Genomic DNA, 18069 nt, shown 5'->3' on the forward strand with positions numbered 1-18069 from the left:
ACTTACATTTGGCCCACGAAGCCATACCAAATTATTATCAGAGCTGGCCTACTGGTATTATACAGCTAATATATATATATTGTTTAGTATTAAGCTTTGCTTGTTCCATATTCAGTTTTTCAGCAAAATGTGTTTGAGTCCATAAGAAAAGATTCATTCTTATATCTGGAGGAATAAATATATTTCAGTAAATATTAACGTTAGCCTGCGACTTTGTTCCAGTTTTGAATTTTGGCCCACTGTGTATTTGAGTTTGACACCCCTGGTCTAAGGTATGCTCATTGGCTAATAACCGGTGATTGACAAGTTTTTCTTTTGGGGTTTGGCAATCAAATCCACCCCTGTTCTCACATCTGGTTTCAAAATTCCAACCTGACCACAGTGTCTTTACGAACCAATGGGTTATATTGTTGCCACCTACCTCTTTTATTCTGTTACTAGGACGCTGGGAAGGATGTAGAATGTGAGATATTGGGTATAATTGCTGTGTATAGTTACTGTTAATTCTTTGTGGGTGTGGGGGGGGGGGGGCTCACAATAGTTTTGCCATGGTCTTGCCATTGGGAGTATATGGCAATGTATTGTGTCGTTTTTCTAATGCAATACATTGTTGATACACAGTTGGCAAATATCTGTTTCTGTTAAAATGTTCAGGCACTCAATTCTTGTGTCTATTTGACTTTGCACCAGTTTAAGGACTTTATTTGATAAGCAGTTATTACTGTAACTGCTGTAATGTTCGAGTTTTTAAAGCACCTTATAAATAAGATCAGTGTAGAAGATGCACTCTGTTTGAGTGACCAGACTGACAAACTGGAATCCACACTTCAACTTTTCCTCATTGGGCCAGGTGTCCTCTTTAAAGCTTATTGAGAATACAAAACTGTCAAGGCAATATGCGAGCTTTCTTGTCAACTAACCTGCTAAAAGAGCACTTTTTCTGTAACAGAAAGGTTGAAATGCCAAAGCTAAAACTGTTATATAAATATCTATTTTTTCTCTTCGTTACTTCTGAAGGTACGTTTCAGAGATAACAGATGAGGCCTTCTGGAAGCTTTGAAGCTGTGAGGAAAGTAATATAATAGTCAACTCGTATCTCACAAATTAGACTTGTTTTTAAACTCATGCACTAGCATTAGTCAACAAACCTAATGGACACTCTTTTGTCTTCTAATGGAGAAAAACATTGTAGGTTTACAGCACACTAAAACATTAGAAGCAGATCGACTGCATTTAATAGCCTGTAAAAGTAAAATAATGCAGCATTGATCTGTTGCTGTATTCTGTGCCTGTAAAACATAAACTGGTTTTGGATGAATTGGTACCCGTTGCGGAGTAGCTATGAGGCATCAGGTCACTGCTTCTGATCATTTGTACTTACCGGATGCTTTATCATTTGACTTTGAGTTTTTTGTCTATTCCTCCATTCATTTATTCCCCGTGCACACTTATTCCTGCTCAGTTTTATGAAGTGGGTCTGTAACATGATGTAGACAGTTTTGTTGTACCTGTCTTTTTTTTTTTTTTTTTTCTGGAATTCTTGCACGTGGCAGTGAAGAGTCACGAGGCTTCACTATCTCAACTTGTGCGTCATATCCTCAGAATGAAAAACAGATTCAGTTTCATAGAAAGGCGGTGAGCTTGAGTTAGGTTGATTAGGATGGAGCCCGGCAACCATGGCAACATCCACTTATCCCCCAAAACTAAATGAAGGAGTCTTGCAGTTTTCCGTTTTTCTGTCTTTCTTTGTACTCTTTATTTCCGTTTGGCATTTTACGTGTCGTATTACTATTGTGCATTCAGAAGAGCAGAAGGAAAATGCACTCATTTTCTATGTGTATCAACAAGAACATTAATCTTTATATTTTGAAATAAATAAATGAGTCACCCGCTTTAATTCACATGATTACTTATCAGACCTCTAATGCATTCTTTAAGTCCATGATTTTGTTGATGGCTCAGGGCTCTGAAAACAATTAATGTGGTCAGCAACCATTCTACGCCCTCATGTTGACATTTTGTATATTTCTGACAAAAATGCTGCACTAATGCTTATAAAGCCATAATACTGGATTGTTTTGAATACGTGGGGGCATTGTGTGGGGCTTAGTACGCTGGCTTTGACTTTTAGAAATAGGGAAGGATTGTGCATAAAGGAAGGTTATTGACATCAGAATAATTGTGTGAATCTTAATTTTTCTGAGCAGGTAGGGTGTCACAGATGAAGATGGAGCTGTTGTTCGATTTGATTTGGCATTTCGTTGTGAAAAGAACTTTGGTTTTTTGTTACACAGTGGTGCCTAACTGGAAGACATACTTAGTGATGTCTTGCATTTGTTTTAATGAGACTTATCAACCCTATGCTACATTGTTTCCCCACACAGACATTTCTTGCTGGCTGCTGAAGTATGTTAATAATCAGTGATCCATTTTAACATTATTTTATTTATTTCCTTCCGAGAGAATATTAGCATCTTATTTTGAAAGCTCAGTTATTGCTAAGCAGCTAGTCCCCCGGCCTTCTCATGCTTCCTTCCTGCTGGGCGTGTGTGATGCTTTTTCTCAATGTTATTCAGCTGCCTCTTCAGTGAGTCTTTTTTTTTTTTCTGCAGAAAGACTAGCTGATATTGCCCCGCCTTAGACTGCAGCTTTTTATAGTACTACTTTTCTGCTCTGAAGAGCTGCTCTAAGCTGGAGGACCACTTCAGCCAAAACCTGTGTCAGGTGAAGAAGCGGTTCATTTTTCTCTATGCCTTCGTCTCTGAGAAAGCACAGGGGACAGTTGACAGTTGTAGGCTAAAATACAGTCTGTCTGTGGGACAAGAGACTCACTGAAAAGGCAGCTGAACGTGTGGGTAATTTGTCACAGTGGTTGGACATTTATCGTATAACATGATACTTCCATGCATATCTGAATGAGAGGATGTGTTGATATGTGGCTTCTCACTCTTTTTTTTTTTTTTTTTAATATAAATAGGACAGGCCTGTAAGGCGGAAATGGTTCGCATACCTTCTACCTAGGTTTTCTGGTACTATGTTGGCTACTCAAGCAGCTGTTGCATTTGTTTTTAATAGGTGACGATTGGTTTCCTGTTTCTCTCCATGTGTCCCACACCCTTTAGTCTGATATGACTTCACAGAGTTGCTGACTGCTTGTATCCTGGATCCCTTTAATATGTACATTGAAAGTACAGGATCATCTTGGTTCATATGTCCAGTTTGCAAAATGGCAGACCCAAGATATTTCTTGAGCAGATTTCTTTGAAATTAAGCTGTGTGTGTGCGCCTCTGCGCGCGTGTGTGTACGACAGTTCAATGCAATGGATTATTTTACTGTTATGTATATGCTTAATGGAAATTAAATAACTCTCTACTTCTCGGGTTTCTCACCAATGTAATCTTGGGGCCAAGTTATTCTGAGCAATGCCATTATCTGTAGTTATTTGCATCCACCCATCCATCCATCCATCCATCCATCTTCTTCCGCTTATCTGGGACCAGGTCGCGGGGGCAGCAGCCTAAGCAGAGAAGCCCAGACCTCCCTCTCCCCCTCCCCAGCCACTTTCTCTAGCTTATCCGGGGAACACAAAGGTATTCCCAGGCTAGCCGAGAGATATAATCTCTCCAGCACATCCTTGGACTCTGCTTCCTCTTCAGAAGACGTGTCAGTGAGATTAAGGAGGTCCTTGAAGGATTCCTTCCGCCGCCCGACAATTTTCTCAGTCGAAGTCAGCAGCGCTCCACCAGCACTATACACAGTGCAGGTAGAGCACCACTTTCCCCTGAGACGCCTGACAGCCAGAATCTCTTGAAGGCAGTCCAAAAGTCTTTTTCCATTGGCCTCTCCAAACTCCTCCCACACCCGAGTTTTTGCTTCAGCCACTGCCCGAGCCGCATTCCGCTTGGCCTGTCGGTACCTGTCAGCAGCCTCCGAAGTCCCACAGGCTAACCAAGCCCGATAGGACTCCTTCTTCAGCCTGGTGGCTCCCGTTACCTCTGGTGTCCACCATTTAGTTCGGAGTTTACCACCACGACAGGCACCAACCACCTTGCAGCCGCAGCTCAATGCAGCAGCTTCGGCAATGGAGATGCTGAACATGGTCCATTTGGACTCAATGTCCTCAGTCTCCCTCGGAATGCTGTTGAAGCTCTGCCGGAGGTGTGCGTTGAAGATCTCACGGACTGGGGCCTCTGCTAGGCGTTCCCAGCACACCCTCACTGTGCATTTAGGTGCATTGGGTCTGTCCAGCGTCCTCCCCCGCCACCTGATCCAACTCACCACCAGGTGGTGATCAGTTGACAGCTCAGCCCCTCTCTTTACCCGAGTGTCCAGAACATATGATCGCAAGTCTGGTGATACGATTACAAAATTGATCATCGACCTGCGGGCTAGAGGGTCCTGGTGCCACGTGCACTGGACACTCTTATGTTCGAACAAGGTGTTTGTGGCCAAACACCTTGTTCGTTATTTTGTTATTGCACAGAAGTCCAATAACAAAACACCGCTTGGGTTCAGATCAGGGAGGCCGTTCCTCCCAATCACGCCCCTCCAGGTCTTGCTGTCGTTACCCACGTGAGCATTGAAGTCTCTCAGTAGGACAACAGAGTCTCCAGGTGGAGCACCTTCCAGCATCCCACCCAGGGACTCTTAAGAAGGCTGGGTACTCTGAACTGCTACTCGGCGCATAAGTGCAGATGATAGTCAGGACCCGTTCCCCGACCCTAAGGCGCAGGGAACAAACCCTCTAATCCACCGGGAAGAACCCCAACGTACAGACAGCAAGCCGAGGGGATATTAGAATAGTCACCCCAGCCCGCTGCTTCTCACCAGGGGCAACTCCAGACTGAGACAGAGTCCAGCCCCTCTCCAGGAGACTGGTTCCAGATTCCAAGCCATGCGTAGAGGTGAGCCCGACTACATTTAGCGGTACCTCTCAAACTCGCACACTAACTCAGGCTCCTTCCCCACCAGAGAGATGACATTCCATGTCCCAATTGCCAATCTTGGTAGCCGGGGATCAGTCCGCCGGGGCCTCCGCTCCTGGCTGCCGCCCGGCACACAAGGCACCCGACCCCTATGGCACCTCCTGCGGGTGGTGGCCCTGCAGGAGGATGGGTCCATGTCCCGTTTTCGGGCTGTGCCCAGCCGGGCCCCATGGACTAAGGCCCGGCCACCAGACGCTCGCCCTAGGGCACCCTCCCCGGGCCTGGCTCCAGGTCGGGGCCCGGTAACCCTATCCCGGGCAGGGTGAACTGTTCCCTCGATGTTTTCCTCATAAGGGTCTTCTGAATCGCTCTTTGTCTGGTCCCTCACCCAGGACCAATTTGCCATGGGAGACCCTACCAGGGGCCAAAAGCCCCCGGACAACATAGCCCGTGGGATCCCTGGAACACACAAACCCCTCCACCACGATAAGGTAGCGATTCAAGGAGAGATAGAAAATAGAAAATGCATCCATAAGCATCTGGTACGATATCGAAATCTGTATACTGATACAATTTCCAAAAAGTTGAAGAAATTATGTTGAGTTTTCTGTTAGCCCTTTGGATTAAAAAATTGTGTATATATATTTTTTAAACTAAGTTCTTGCGCATACTATTCATAATTTTAGACGTGGCATAAAAAGAGCATTATTTCTTTCTGCAATGAACTGAATGGCACTCTTAAGACATTATTCCGAAAAGCAGCTTTGTGAAGCCTCTGTTTAATATGGTACTGTTGGTGTGCGAGATACTGCTAGTATCTTATTGATTTTAATGAGCTTGGAGGTCACTCCTGCACATTAAGGTTTGTGAGCTCTGAATACATGATCCTGTCAGTGCTCTGTCATGTTGCTAAGGTTTGTGGTGTGTTCTGAATACTAAGTTAATGACTGTCAGCATATTTTACACATATTCATCCTGACAGACTTGTGTCACCATGAGCCTTTCCCTTGAAGTGGCATTGCAGTGCTTTTATGGAGACGTAACACTGAGCAAGCATGTGGGGTTAAATAAACTAGTGACTACGGCTCTTATTTTCTCTCAGACTTGAGCGTCAAAGCCTGTCAAAGCTCTGATCCCAGCCTGGCTGACCTGCTAACCCACTGGCATGGCCTGCTGACGCACTCCAGCTCCAGAACACACACAGTACTGGCTTACAATTCTCTTGGCACTGTTACACACGTAAAGCACAATCCTATTTGACTGGCTATCATCAGGAATTCAGTGCCACTGTTTGCTCAATACTTCACCTCTGGTTTATACAACTAACATTTTCAGCAAACATTGTTTTTTCTAATGAAGGGAAGATTTTAAGGTGTTATTGATGCATGGATTATGTCTGCACATTTTTAATTTGTTAATAGCTAAGCTCATAACTCTTGCTTTTAAATGGCTGTAACAGCAAAGGCCCTGCAAAATGCAAATTTGGTATTTTTCTGAAGATTTGTAGTTTACAATTTTAAAAAAAATAAATAAGTGAAGTGGTTGGATTTATTTGTATATGCTCTTTTTATATTAAAAAAGGCACAATAGAACATTTATTTTTAGTACAGTCATGTATGAATTTTAAAAGCATTTTGAAGGTACTTAAGTATTTTTTTGTTTTTTCTCTGCTCCACAGGGCTCCAGAGATTATTTTGGGATTGCCGTTTTGTGAAGCCATAGACATGTGGTCCCTAGGCTGCGTGATAGCGGAGCTTTTTCTGGGCTGGCCTCTTTACCCCGGGGCCCTGGAGTACGACCAGGTAAACAGCCAACCTTCTCACCGTGTACTCTTGCCTCATTTCTTTTTCTGGGGATTTTCTGCCTCTTCATCTCTGCTGTGTACCTGCCCACTATCCCTTCTTTTCAGTTTTTTAAGTAACTTATTAAGCATGTCCAACTTCTACTTTTACTTTCTGTGACTCAGTTTCTCCTCTTCATCAAAACACAGAAGCTTTTAAAATAAAACTTAGGAGGTTTATGGAAACAAAAGCTCTTGTGCATAGTTATGCTCTGAAATAAATATTGCGATGGATTGTTTGAGCAAAGAAAGCGACCAGGAGTGTAAAATTACAGTTTAAAAAAGAAGAAGAAGAAGAGAAAAAAAGAGGTGCTTGATGTTCTGGTTTCTTTGTGATGTACTGACCCTGAGGACTGTATTTGTGGCACTGAGCATTAGGGTATATTTTTGTGATTGATGGTATGTCTATTAAAAGCTGTTGGATGCCTGCCCCTCCCAGTGGAGCCCTGACGGTGTCTTCCCAGGGCTAGATTGATCTGGGCTTATGCTGAGCGGCTTTCCCTCCCTGCCTCGGAGCCCCATCTACTCAAAGCCTGCCAGCAGAGCCTCAGTCGGATCCCTTCTGTCCAATGCAGCACTTTACATTACTCCCCTCAGCCGCGTGCTGCACACTGTAATCATACCAAGGTATTTTTATGCCCTGGTATCATTTTTCACTCTCTGTAGGGCTGAGACAGGAGAGAGAACTCAACTCCTCTGAAAGAGATTTGACTCGAACACAGCAGGACAGGCCTAAATATGATTAATTTGTTTTTGTACAAGCCAGACAGAATGTCACAAGTGCTTTAGAGGTATCTGGAGAGAACCACCTCAAGTTAGGATTAAATTTTATGTATTTGAATCTAAACACAATGCGAACACTGGCGATTGTGGCAGTGGTTTCATGTAGAGAAGAGTTCATTCTTTTTTTCTTTTTCTTTTTTTTTTTTTTTTATTCTCACAAAATGGTTGAAATACTTTTTACTGATACTTTTTTTTAAAAAGAACTTTGTGACTGAACTGTCCTGTGATACCAAACCCACATGTCTGAAAGACTGCCCACTGGTATAAAGGGTTCCCTGTGTGCTTATTGAATTTCCCCAAGAATGGGAAAACAACCAGTACAATTAACCTTCTTTGAATTTAATCATCAGTCAGACTATTTTTTCCCCAAAGAGAACCACAGCTCTGTCAGTAAAAGAAAAAACACATACAAAACTACTTTCTTTCCATTTCAGCCTTACAGTCCTTTAGCAGAGCCTACCTACCATCACTTATATTGAAACATGCTGAAATACAAAATCGTAAACATTCCAAATTTATACATATTAAAGCAGATGTCTTTCAATCTAAATGTTCTGCTAGGGTACATTGGCAATCGTGTTAGTTTCTTTATATGAAAGCATTTGAGAAGTTTAAGTTATGAGTAATCATTAACTGGCAATTCCATTGCAAACCTTAGCAAAGCAGTGGTTTGTTGGTTTGAGGTATTTTCCAAGAGTCATAGGTTGATTTGCCAGGAAGTGGCTGACCCTCTGCCACCCTTTCTTCTCCCTTTTTCTTCTCGTCTTTCTACATGGGGTCTTATTCCATCCTACACAGCATATTGTATTTATAACTCTAGCTCCTCCTGCTTCCTTGCTTTCCTTTTACTTACTCAACCCCACTTTTACCTCATCTCCTAGTCACGTTATATTCTACTTCTACACGTGGCCTCTTTTCTGTTTTTAATGCACTTACTTAGTGTTGCCTTATTAGTGGCTACGATTAGCTAAGATGCTGTGGTCTCCACTATACCACCCGTTATCTCTTTGGCCTTTTTTATATCCTTTCCGTAGTTCTTTTTGTTTCTTCCTTGCTAAGCCGTGCAAGTGAGAACAGTGGCAGTCAGCATGTGGAATTGCAGATGGCAAAGTAAAAGGAGTCCTTGCTATCATTTCACCAATATTTTCCTTTGGTACTCAACCTTGTATAAGACTAAGAGGTTGTATGCATGGTCACCAATAAAGAATGTTGGGTTATTAGGGGTTAAAGTGTCAAAAGTGAAGGAGCGAGTGTAGGCTATGAGATAGATAGAGATAGATATATAGATGGAGATAGATAGATTTTTTTTATTTTTTTTTATTTTATAAATTGTACTTTGAAAAGCATTATTTACAGTCTGCTCTGTTATCAGGACTGTCATAAAATAAAAGCTGCTGTGCTTCCTGTTTGCCCTGCAGCAGGCCCAGGCTCGCTTGATAGTTGTTTTGCAAAGCTGTAGCTTTGCGCCAGTGATCTCACTGGTTTAAGCTCTTACCAAAGGCACGCCTTCAAGGAAAAATAAGGGTTTTCCCATCACAAAAATTTTCCCACCCACGCACATTGTTTTTTTGTTTTTTTTGGGGTTTTTCTGTTTTGTTTTTTTGGCTGTTGCTGTTGACATGACTAAAGCTTAGCTGCAGTATTTCATGAAAAGAGGGGAATTAAGGCTAGGGGTACTTTTGGGATAAAGTTTATTAGAATTGGCAGTTCCAGTAATCTTTGATTATTTTATCAATACCTCTTGATGTACTTTAATCAGCCTTTATTGGGGATATGGGATTTGATATGAAAGGAAGAACATTTCCAAAAGCAAAAGTGAAATGGACTGTGATGCAGTGTGCTGTGTAATAGTTGAATGTAAGGGGATCTCCACCATCCCATCAAAGTCACTTAACAAACAAGATTGCGCTCATCATGCATCCCATCAGAGTGGGAGCGAATGCAGTGCTTTATAACCTCACATATGGCCAACTGATATGAATGAACTGTCCCACCCACACATAGACACATTGCAGAATTTGCACCTCAATAACACTCTGATGCAAGTTAGCTAACGCTTAAGCATCGCGGTGGCCAAAGAGACCAAGAAGAACGTTAACGGAGTAAATGATTCCAACAAAAACACGTTAGTTAAAAAAACAAACAAACCTGCATATGTTGAAATGACGACGCAACATTGGCATCCCAGTATACAATTGGGGACATGCGTGATTCTCTGCCTTACAGTTATCTTGATTTCAGTGTTATAGGATTATGTTCGTCTATTAGTGCTACATATGAATGTGTGTGTGTACAGTTCCCTTAATCTTTGTCATTCCTACAGTGTGGCTCTTTGCTCTCTCTGCGTCTTAGCTTTGCTGAATCTGTAATGATTGTTGTTCATTACACTTGGGTGTGATTGACGTCAGCCAGGCTTCTCACTGCTGTCCTCTCATAAACCTGTGTATGACATTCTTGTCTCACAGCGTGTGACTGACAGGCGCCGTTGCCCAGGAATGTATTTGACTTTGATACCATAGGAACCTTGTTTTCATACGTTTTCATGAACAGACAGTGACATCTTTCAGACATCACAAACTAGACTCGATATAAGGTCTTATTTGGGTTTAGACCTTTCAAGAACATGCCACATTCAAGGTCTTTTCAGCAGTTACCACTGTGCGCACATCCACACAAAGTAACTCTGAGGGACCTGTTAGTGTGATGTCACTGCCAATGACCTTGTAAATTTCCATTTGTACACAACAGTGCTGCAGTGATGTTAGTTTTATGAGAGAGTGATAATGATGGTGAAAACAGCCTTCCTTTCTGAAGTGACTATTACAGTACTTTATTTTCTTCATGGAATCTTTTCTCCTCCCTTTCTCTTCTCACATTCAACAGATTCGCTACATTTCTCAGACGCAGGGTTTGCCAGGAGAACATTTATTAAATTCGGGGACAAAGACAGCTCGGTTCTTTTGCAAGGAGTCTGACTCGCCTTATGCAGCATGGAGACTAAAGGTGAGGAGTGTTTATATACAAGTCACAGAAATGTATAGAATTTGAATTCCTCATTTAAAATACCTAGTTTCTAACCTTTTTGGGAAAAGCTTAAAGGTAAAGATGAATTGGAAATACATTCTTCCTGTCGGTAAACAGTAGTTGCTGTTCCTAGTATAGACATGGCGGTGTCTTTCCTGCAGTAAACTGAAACTTGTACACATAATTAAGATCATTGTCTTATCTCAAGTACAATGGAGATATTGTATTTACACTCCACTAATCTCAGTATCAGATTAGGGCTTTTCTTTGGACTTTTCTGATGAAACAGTTTACTGGCAGAGCCAGTATATATTGGTAGCTGTAAATGACCCAGCCTACAGCTAAAGCTGTGAATACAAAGGATTCAGTTCATAGTAACAAAATATTCAAATCCCAAGTAGCAAGTGCTCTACTTCGTTCATATGGTACATAACCACTAAATATTTTCTTGTCTACAGTCAACAGATGAGCATGAGGTGGAGACGGGAATGAAGTCAAAGGAAGCAAGGAAGTACATCTTCAGCTGTTTGGATGACATAGCGCATGTATGTTCAAAAACTTGGACCACAATGTACTTATCGGGACTTCAGAGGAAGTACAACATCAAAGGTTTAGACGTTGTAGGCTACTAGGTCTTTACCAGAGGAAGTACACCTACACATGTATGAGGAGAAGACAGCACACATGTTATTACTGTGAAAGAAAAAAAAGTTGCTCTTGAATTGCCTTCCCCCTTCAGTTGAATGGTAAACTTAAATTCAGAAGAAAAAAGGTTAAAGTTTCAGTCACACAAAACAAACCACAGGTGGAAATTCCCACAGTGACTGTCGATGCCTGTTCACGTCTGTACTTTTGATTTAAACGTCACTAGAGATTCTTGTGAATTATGTTCGTTTGCTTTTCTGGAAAATGCGTGTTCCAATAAAAGTGCTTTAATTAATTTTAAGCAGATTATATTATAGATTTATAATTTACTTTTTTTTTTAAATATGATTATTTTATCTGCTACTTGTCAGCTATTTTGACAAGTCAGCCTAAATAAATGTCTGTATTCCAGGTGAACTTGATGATGAACTTGGAAGGTAGTGACTTGTTGGCAGAGAAGGCAGATCGCCGGGAGTTTGTGAGCTTGTTGAAGAAGATGCTGTTGATTGATGCAGAAGAGAGGATTGCCCCCGCAGAAGCTCTCAGCCATCCATTTGTGACGATGCAGCACCTGCTTGATTTTCCACATAGCAACCAGTGAGTTACCTTTGCTTCATATTGTGGAACTGGTGCAATTTTGACCTTCCTATATACCGGTAACTTGTACTCCCCATGTCTCTGTCTTCAGTGTGAAGTCATGTTTCCACATCATGGATGTTTGCTGGACTCGTCCCAGTGCATATGAGGCCGCAAACCGAAACAAAGGGCCTTTCATCAGGCCTGTAACTACAACCGCTGCTGCCTCAGCCAATCACCCTTTCAGCAAGATGACTGCTGTCCATCCTCAAGTAAGTTGGTTTTGATTCTTTTTACACAAAGTAATTATTGCATCCAGAAATTAAAATATTCAAAAACAAAGTTTTGTTTCCTGAATGATGGAATGATCCCACATGATGTGAATTAATAATAATAATATGCTTTGTTTTTGTGCTTCTGTGAAGAGTAATTGTACAGACCTTGCTTTTATTGCTTTTTTGTGTACTGACTTGTCCGTCTTATTGCGTCCTCGCACTGCTGTCATGGCAACAAAAACACGTCATGTTTCTGAGGTCATGGCAACAGTGCAAATCAGTGTTGTTGCTGAGGAGAAAAGAGCAACTGACCCTTTTTTGGGTTTTGGATCTTTATAATGCAAAACAACTCAGTTTATTTAACATGTACTCACAATGAACATGACTAATAGTGACATGCATGCATACATACATACATTACCTGAATAACAATGTAATGGTGACATAGTTAACCATTAGTACACGGGAAGATCACATTATGTCTCCCTCATTCCAAATCAGAACTAAAAACGGATAAGAGTACCAGATGGCATTTATTGAACGATAAAACTGATGCACTGTCATTTCTGTTATGTTTATGGGCCACTATAAAAGAAAGTCAATGTTTATCATTCAGGATGTGGTGGCTTTCTTAGCATTACCGATTTGAAAGGCTGCTTTGCGTTTACAGTCATGTGTGCGGGGGCTGGGATACATGTAGGAGCTGTAGCAGACTGTATAGACCTAGTTGTTGTTAGCCAATAAATGTGATTATACCCAGGCACGAGAGAAGCATTAGTAGGGAAGCAAAGGAACATGCTCGACTGTTTACCCCTAAGGCCAGTCAATTCTTGAGCATGTTCATAGCAAAAGGTGTCTTAGAACAGAGAATATCAACAGCGTAAGAGCATAACCACAATTCTTTAAGCTTAGTGACTTTCATTTCTTCAAGGACTGCATTAGTACAAAAGTGGACCTTGAACCTGCTTTGATTCAGCAATTTATGAAATTATGTGTGATATGGGTTTCAGGTGGGCCTACACCTTGTGAACCATTATCTGTAGACTTATATACTACTGTTAAGCCAAAGGTTAACTGACTACCCAATAATTTCTCTATTTAATATGTTTCTGATCTCGCTCACCTGGGGGAAAAAATGCTGCTGGCATGTTGCCATCTGCTGGCTCTTCAGTGCTACTGATCGTAATTACAATAAATCTGAAAAATGCCATTATCCCCTTTTTATTATTGTTTTTTTTCCCTTTAGGGGTTAGCTCCATCAGCAGCCTCAGTAATGCACCCTGGCATACCACTGCAGACAGGAAGTGGTCAATTTGGATGCAATGAATCATTTCAGCAGGCTCTCATTTTATGTCCCCCAACCATTCAAGGTAGGACATGTAAAACTTTAATTTATTTGTCATGCTTTCAGTCATTCTTATATTTATTTGTCACTCTCCTTTTTGTGAATAGACTTAACAAAGACATTTTCTATTACCTCCCACAGCAGGAATCCCCCACAACACAGCTAAACCAGCAGGTTACTCTGTTCGCATGGAGGCCTCTGTGCCACTAGTCACACAAGCACCCTCAATCCAGCCCATACAAATCAGACCTGGAGTCATCACACAGGTAAGGAGGCACTTAAAATGACAGAATATGTACTGATATGAAATGTTAGCTTGAGGTGATTAGTGTGCTTAGATCAATGAAATGTTTTTCATTTAATATATATTAATCATTTTTGGGAGTCATTTAAAAGGGGAGAAATAACCACGTGCGAAAGAAGTTCAGAGTTGACCTTTAATGTACAATCTGATGAAAGTAAAGTCTGCAGTGATGCAACTTTGCTTCTTTGCACTCCAACAGTCTTGGTCAGCTCGTGCACAGCAAATCTTGGTGCCCACTTGGCAGCAGGTGACATCGGTGCCCCCACCACCAACCACTATGGCGTCGGACACAGTGGCAGGCTCACAGAGATTGGGTGACTGGGGGTAAGACATGCATCTATTTCAGGAGGTTACACTACACCGTCTTCCTGATGTGTCATCCATATCATTTCGCGTCTGTATTTATAGTTCCATCGCATATTGTAAAAATTATTGATGCTTAATTATCTTTAGTTTCCGTGTGGTAGGAATGGACATGCTGTTCTCATGCTTGCTCCACTGAATGTTAACGACCTATGAGTCATAAGCTGCATTTGTGCTGCAGGAAGTTTCCTCGGGGACCACAAACCTTTGTCAAAACTCTGTTATTCCACCACAGGAATTACAGTTTAGAATAAGTTCTGGGGAAGTCTGTGTGTGTGCGCGCGCGTGTGTGTTTTTGTGTGTGTGTCTTGCAGCACCAAACATTTATTTGAACCACACTGCCTTGGTCATTGCACATTCAGTCTTCATAATAGCTGATAAAACGTGTTTCAACTTAAACATTTTTGCCTCTTTGAGTCCCCACCCAAAGTGGTGGATAGAATTGGTCTAATCTTTGTCATGGCAGTCCAGATATCCAACAGTCCAAAGCAAGCTTTTAGTTCCTTGAAAAAAATCACTAAAACTTCTTGAGTACTTTTGGTAGAGATGTAGCTATGCCTACCAATTTTATTGAAAGCTGTGCACAATTTGAGATCTTTGCTTTATTTGCAGGAAAGTGCGTCCCCATGGTAACCATTACAGCTCCATGATTGCACACCCTCAGCCATTCTTAACCAACCAAATGACCATGTCCACCCACCAGCCAATCAACATAGGCATTGCACATGTGGTGTGGCCACAGCCAGCTGCCAACAAGAGAGCCAAGCCGTCTGTGAACAGGTATGATTCATGTTTTTTTTGTTTTGTTTTGTTTTTTTCCCCCCCCTTAGGAAGAAAAATAAGGACACAAAAACATGAATCTGACAAAGCCTCCTCTGTTCTTTTCTAGGTGCAACATCTCCCAAAACACTAACATCCAAAATTTAGCATGTCAGTCCCCAAAGATGGCCGATACAGCAAAGAATGTGGACGAGGTAGAGGAAGCCAGATGTCCAGAGGAAGGCCACGCTATTGGAGAGGAGCAAAGAACAGAGCAGGTGGAGGAGGAGGATGAGAACTGCTGCAAAGTGGAGCCAGACTGCGAGGAGCTTTCAGTTTCACAGGAGCAGAGACAGGCTATGGTGATCTCTGACCTCGCTAGCCCAACTGTTAGCGTCATCAGTATCAGCAGCGATGAGGAGGAGGGCGCGCAAAGACATTCAATTGGAGAGTGAGTATTGACTACCATGCTCCTCTTCCTAACATCTCTTTAAAGCATTCAAATTGAGTGTCTGATTTGATACATCTCTCTGCACACAGATGTAAGGGGAGTGCAGATTGTGAAGCGTGTCAGAGCACCGTCAGTATGGAGAGAGTCTGTTCTCTCAGCAGTCCAGACAGTACGCTCAGCACCAGTTCTTCTGCCTCATCTCAGTCCAGCACATCTCCCTGCAAACACCCCAACAGGTAAAGTAGGGATAGTAGCTTCAGACTGTCCTTGAACAGATGAGATACTGCCTGGTTTTAAAAGTCTCCATTGGACAGATTAGCCCAAATTTTAAAATAGTACATGACAACCAAAATAAGTGTGCAACATTGAGAGATATTCTGTTCAGCTACTACGCCGTAAGTTGCCGCATACATTCTTATTGCAGCATGTCGGACGATGAACAGGAGAGTGGTTGTGACACCGTGGACAGCTCGCCTGCATCACATACCTCTGGCCATAGCAACAGTCCCTTCACAGAAAGGCGCTATATTGCTGACAGCAACCAGAACTGCGAGCCTTGCGTCGCATGTGTTGCCCCGGAGACCGAGCCCAGCAAACCAACAGTTCGTACTGTTGTGGTGCCTCCAATGCGGGTGCAGAACAACAACAATAATAACCCTGCAGTCAGTGAAACTCATGGCAACACAGGTAATGGTTTACATTTGCTGCCAGATTTATACACGTTCTTACTCTACTTAAAAGGGGGATGAGCAGTAGATTAACACACTGATCATTCTAAACTAAAATGATAGTTAATGATATGGTTAACATGACTATATTCCTTCATTGTGCTCAATTGCTAAGTGTCTGAAGTATACTTTAAATAATTGTTGAGTCAGACAACTTGCAAATCCATGACTAGGTCGCGCTAGCTCAAAGGTCTTGTCACCACTGCTGCCGTCTGCTCCACAGGTCACGTGGCCTTGGATTATGTCGTTTTAGTAGGCCACAGAAGTTCTCACAGGTGATTATGGGTTACATGCCCTGACATATCTGCTTTGATCGTTGGAGTGGATATCTGTTTGCTGTCAACACTTCTTACTCAAGGCTGAGAGACCCTCTGTTTCTGTGTGGATTTGCATTTCTTGAATCTGCATAAGGCATGTGCAATTGCCCCAAAGATACCAGTCAGTATTTCTTTATTGGTGCTAGACTGGACACATGCTATATGTAGACTTTATAACAGTTGTGGTAAGTGGGACCACGGGCAACAACTGTCATTTAAGATCTGCCTTTCTTTTTAAAAATAAGACCCTTTAAAGTGCAAGGTTTACTGTAAATCCTTAGAAAATCATACAGATTCATATTACCTTTATGTCTCCAACCTCCAAACTATTACAACTAAAGGCACACATAAAAGGGCACAGCTTCCTATTCTAAGGCTGCCATGTGTATTTTTAGCCAATGGTCTGACCCTCACTATAAGCTCTATGAACAAGCTTGGTTACAAACTACTCCCTGACCCCCAAAACATATCTATTTATGATCATCTAAATGAAAGAACAGATATAACTGTGTTTAATGGTTTGGAACTGATCAAGCACAGCTGAAATCACCAATAAGCCTTCAGAGCCTCCTGCCACAAATGTTGCCATTTCTCTGGATGTAGTTGGATCTCTGGCTCAATCTTGTTTGCCTATTATTTACAATCTAATATTGTTAGTAGGACACTGTGTTGGTTGTGTTTATAAGTGTCATTTCAGTCTTTCCGTGTTCTCTTCTTTACCCCTTTTCACATGACCTGCTTCCTCAGGCTTAGAGTCTTCATGCCAGTCCAAAGGGCGCAGTTTTCCTGGGCGACAACATCATCACTCCACTCCCCTCCTCAACAGGCCTCAGAAAATTACCCCTGCATTCCAGCCCCAGCAACAGCAGCCTATTGGCTTTGGGCAGGTAAGCACATGCAGTCGCATACCGTGAACGTAAATAAAGACACTAGTACAAGTTAGAGATGGCACGATACCACTTTTTTATGTCCGATACCGATATCATAAATTTGGATATCTGCCGATACCGATATGAATCCGATATAGTGTGTTTTTTTAATCAATAAAACAGTTTTTTAATATCTTGCTGCTTTTTGTATAAGTTCATACTCAAGTTTAAAAAAAAAAAACCCAAAACCACTAAAGCTATTCTGTTATACCTGTATGCAAAAAATACACTGCACCCAAAATATTTCATAGTTCAGCATTACTGATCAATCTAATAAACTTAAACCTACTCCATCCTCCCTATTCTGGTATTTTAAAGAGTAAGCAACCTAACTAATAGGGTTCTAAAACTCCCAGCAAAAAAAAAATTTTAAATGGGGAACCACCCACGCTCCACCTCATGATGCTTAATTGACGTAATCAACTTTCATTTGATGCAGTGTGAAAAAAATGCACAGAAATAAATTATTTTCCAAGAATAATTATATAGATTCAACATCTTTCTTCAACAGAATTGCAGACTGCACAGATCGTACCTCCCCAAAGGAGGAGGTGCTTTTTTTTGATATTTAATGGATCGGATTACTTTTTTTTCTTTTTTCTCCGATATCTGATCCAGTAATTTACGTCAGTATTAGACCGATACCGATACGTAATATCGGATCGGTCCATCTCTAGTACAAGTAAACTTATTTTTGAAAAAAAATTCTATCTGCCTCATCAAGTAATATTGACTGTAAAATTATTTGCACAAATTTGAGATTTTGAGAACAACAATTTTGACATAAGAAACTTGTCCTGAAAG

At 41.6% G+C, this 18069-nt stretch overlaps 1 protein-coding gene across 2 annotated transcripts in view; it reads left to right on the plus strand.

The window, feature by feature from the left end:
* The window catches only part of hipk3b (homeodomain interacting protein kinase 3b), a 48417-nt gene that overhangs the window by 24426 nt on the left and 5922 nt on the right, over nt 1-18069 (plus strand). Inside the window, exons 3-15 of one of the 2 annotated variants that reach the window (XM_082527102.1) lie at nt 6605-6728; nt 10433-10552; nt 11032-11118; nt 11631-11815; nt 11907-12066; nt 13316-13439; nt 13559-13680; nt 13918-14042; nt 14694-14861; nt 14971-15291; nt 15381-15527; nt 15716-15978; nt 17084-17223. In XM_082527102.1, the coding sequence (XP_082383228.1) occupies nt 6605-6728; nt 10433-10552; nt 11032-11118; nt 11631-11815; nt 11907-12066; nt 13316-13439; nt 13559-13680; nt 13918-14042; nt 14694-14861; nt 14971-15291; nt 15381-15527; nt 15716-15978; nt 17084-17223 (2086 nt within the window). Of the gene's footprint in view, nt 1-6604; nt 6729-10432; nt 10553-11031; nt 11119-11630; nt 11816-11906; nt 12067-13315; nt 13440-13555; nt 13681-13917; nt 14043-14693; nt 14862-14970; nt 15292-15380; nt 15528-15715; nt 15979-17083; nt 17224-18069 lie in introns of both variants that reach the window. The other variant, XM_082527101.1, reaches the window with a different exon arrangement.

Source organism: Aulonocara stuartgranti, assembly GCF_965226115.1.
Source record: "Aulonocara stuartgranti genome assembly, chromosome: 1".
Taxonomy (NCBI): Eukaryota; Metazoa; Chordata; class Actinopteri; order Cichliformes; family Cichlidae; genus Aulonocara; species Aulonocara stuartgranti.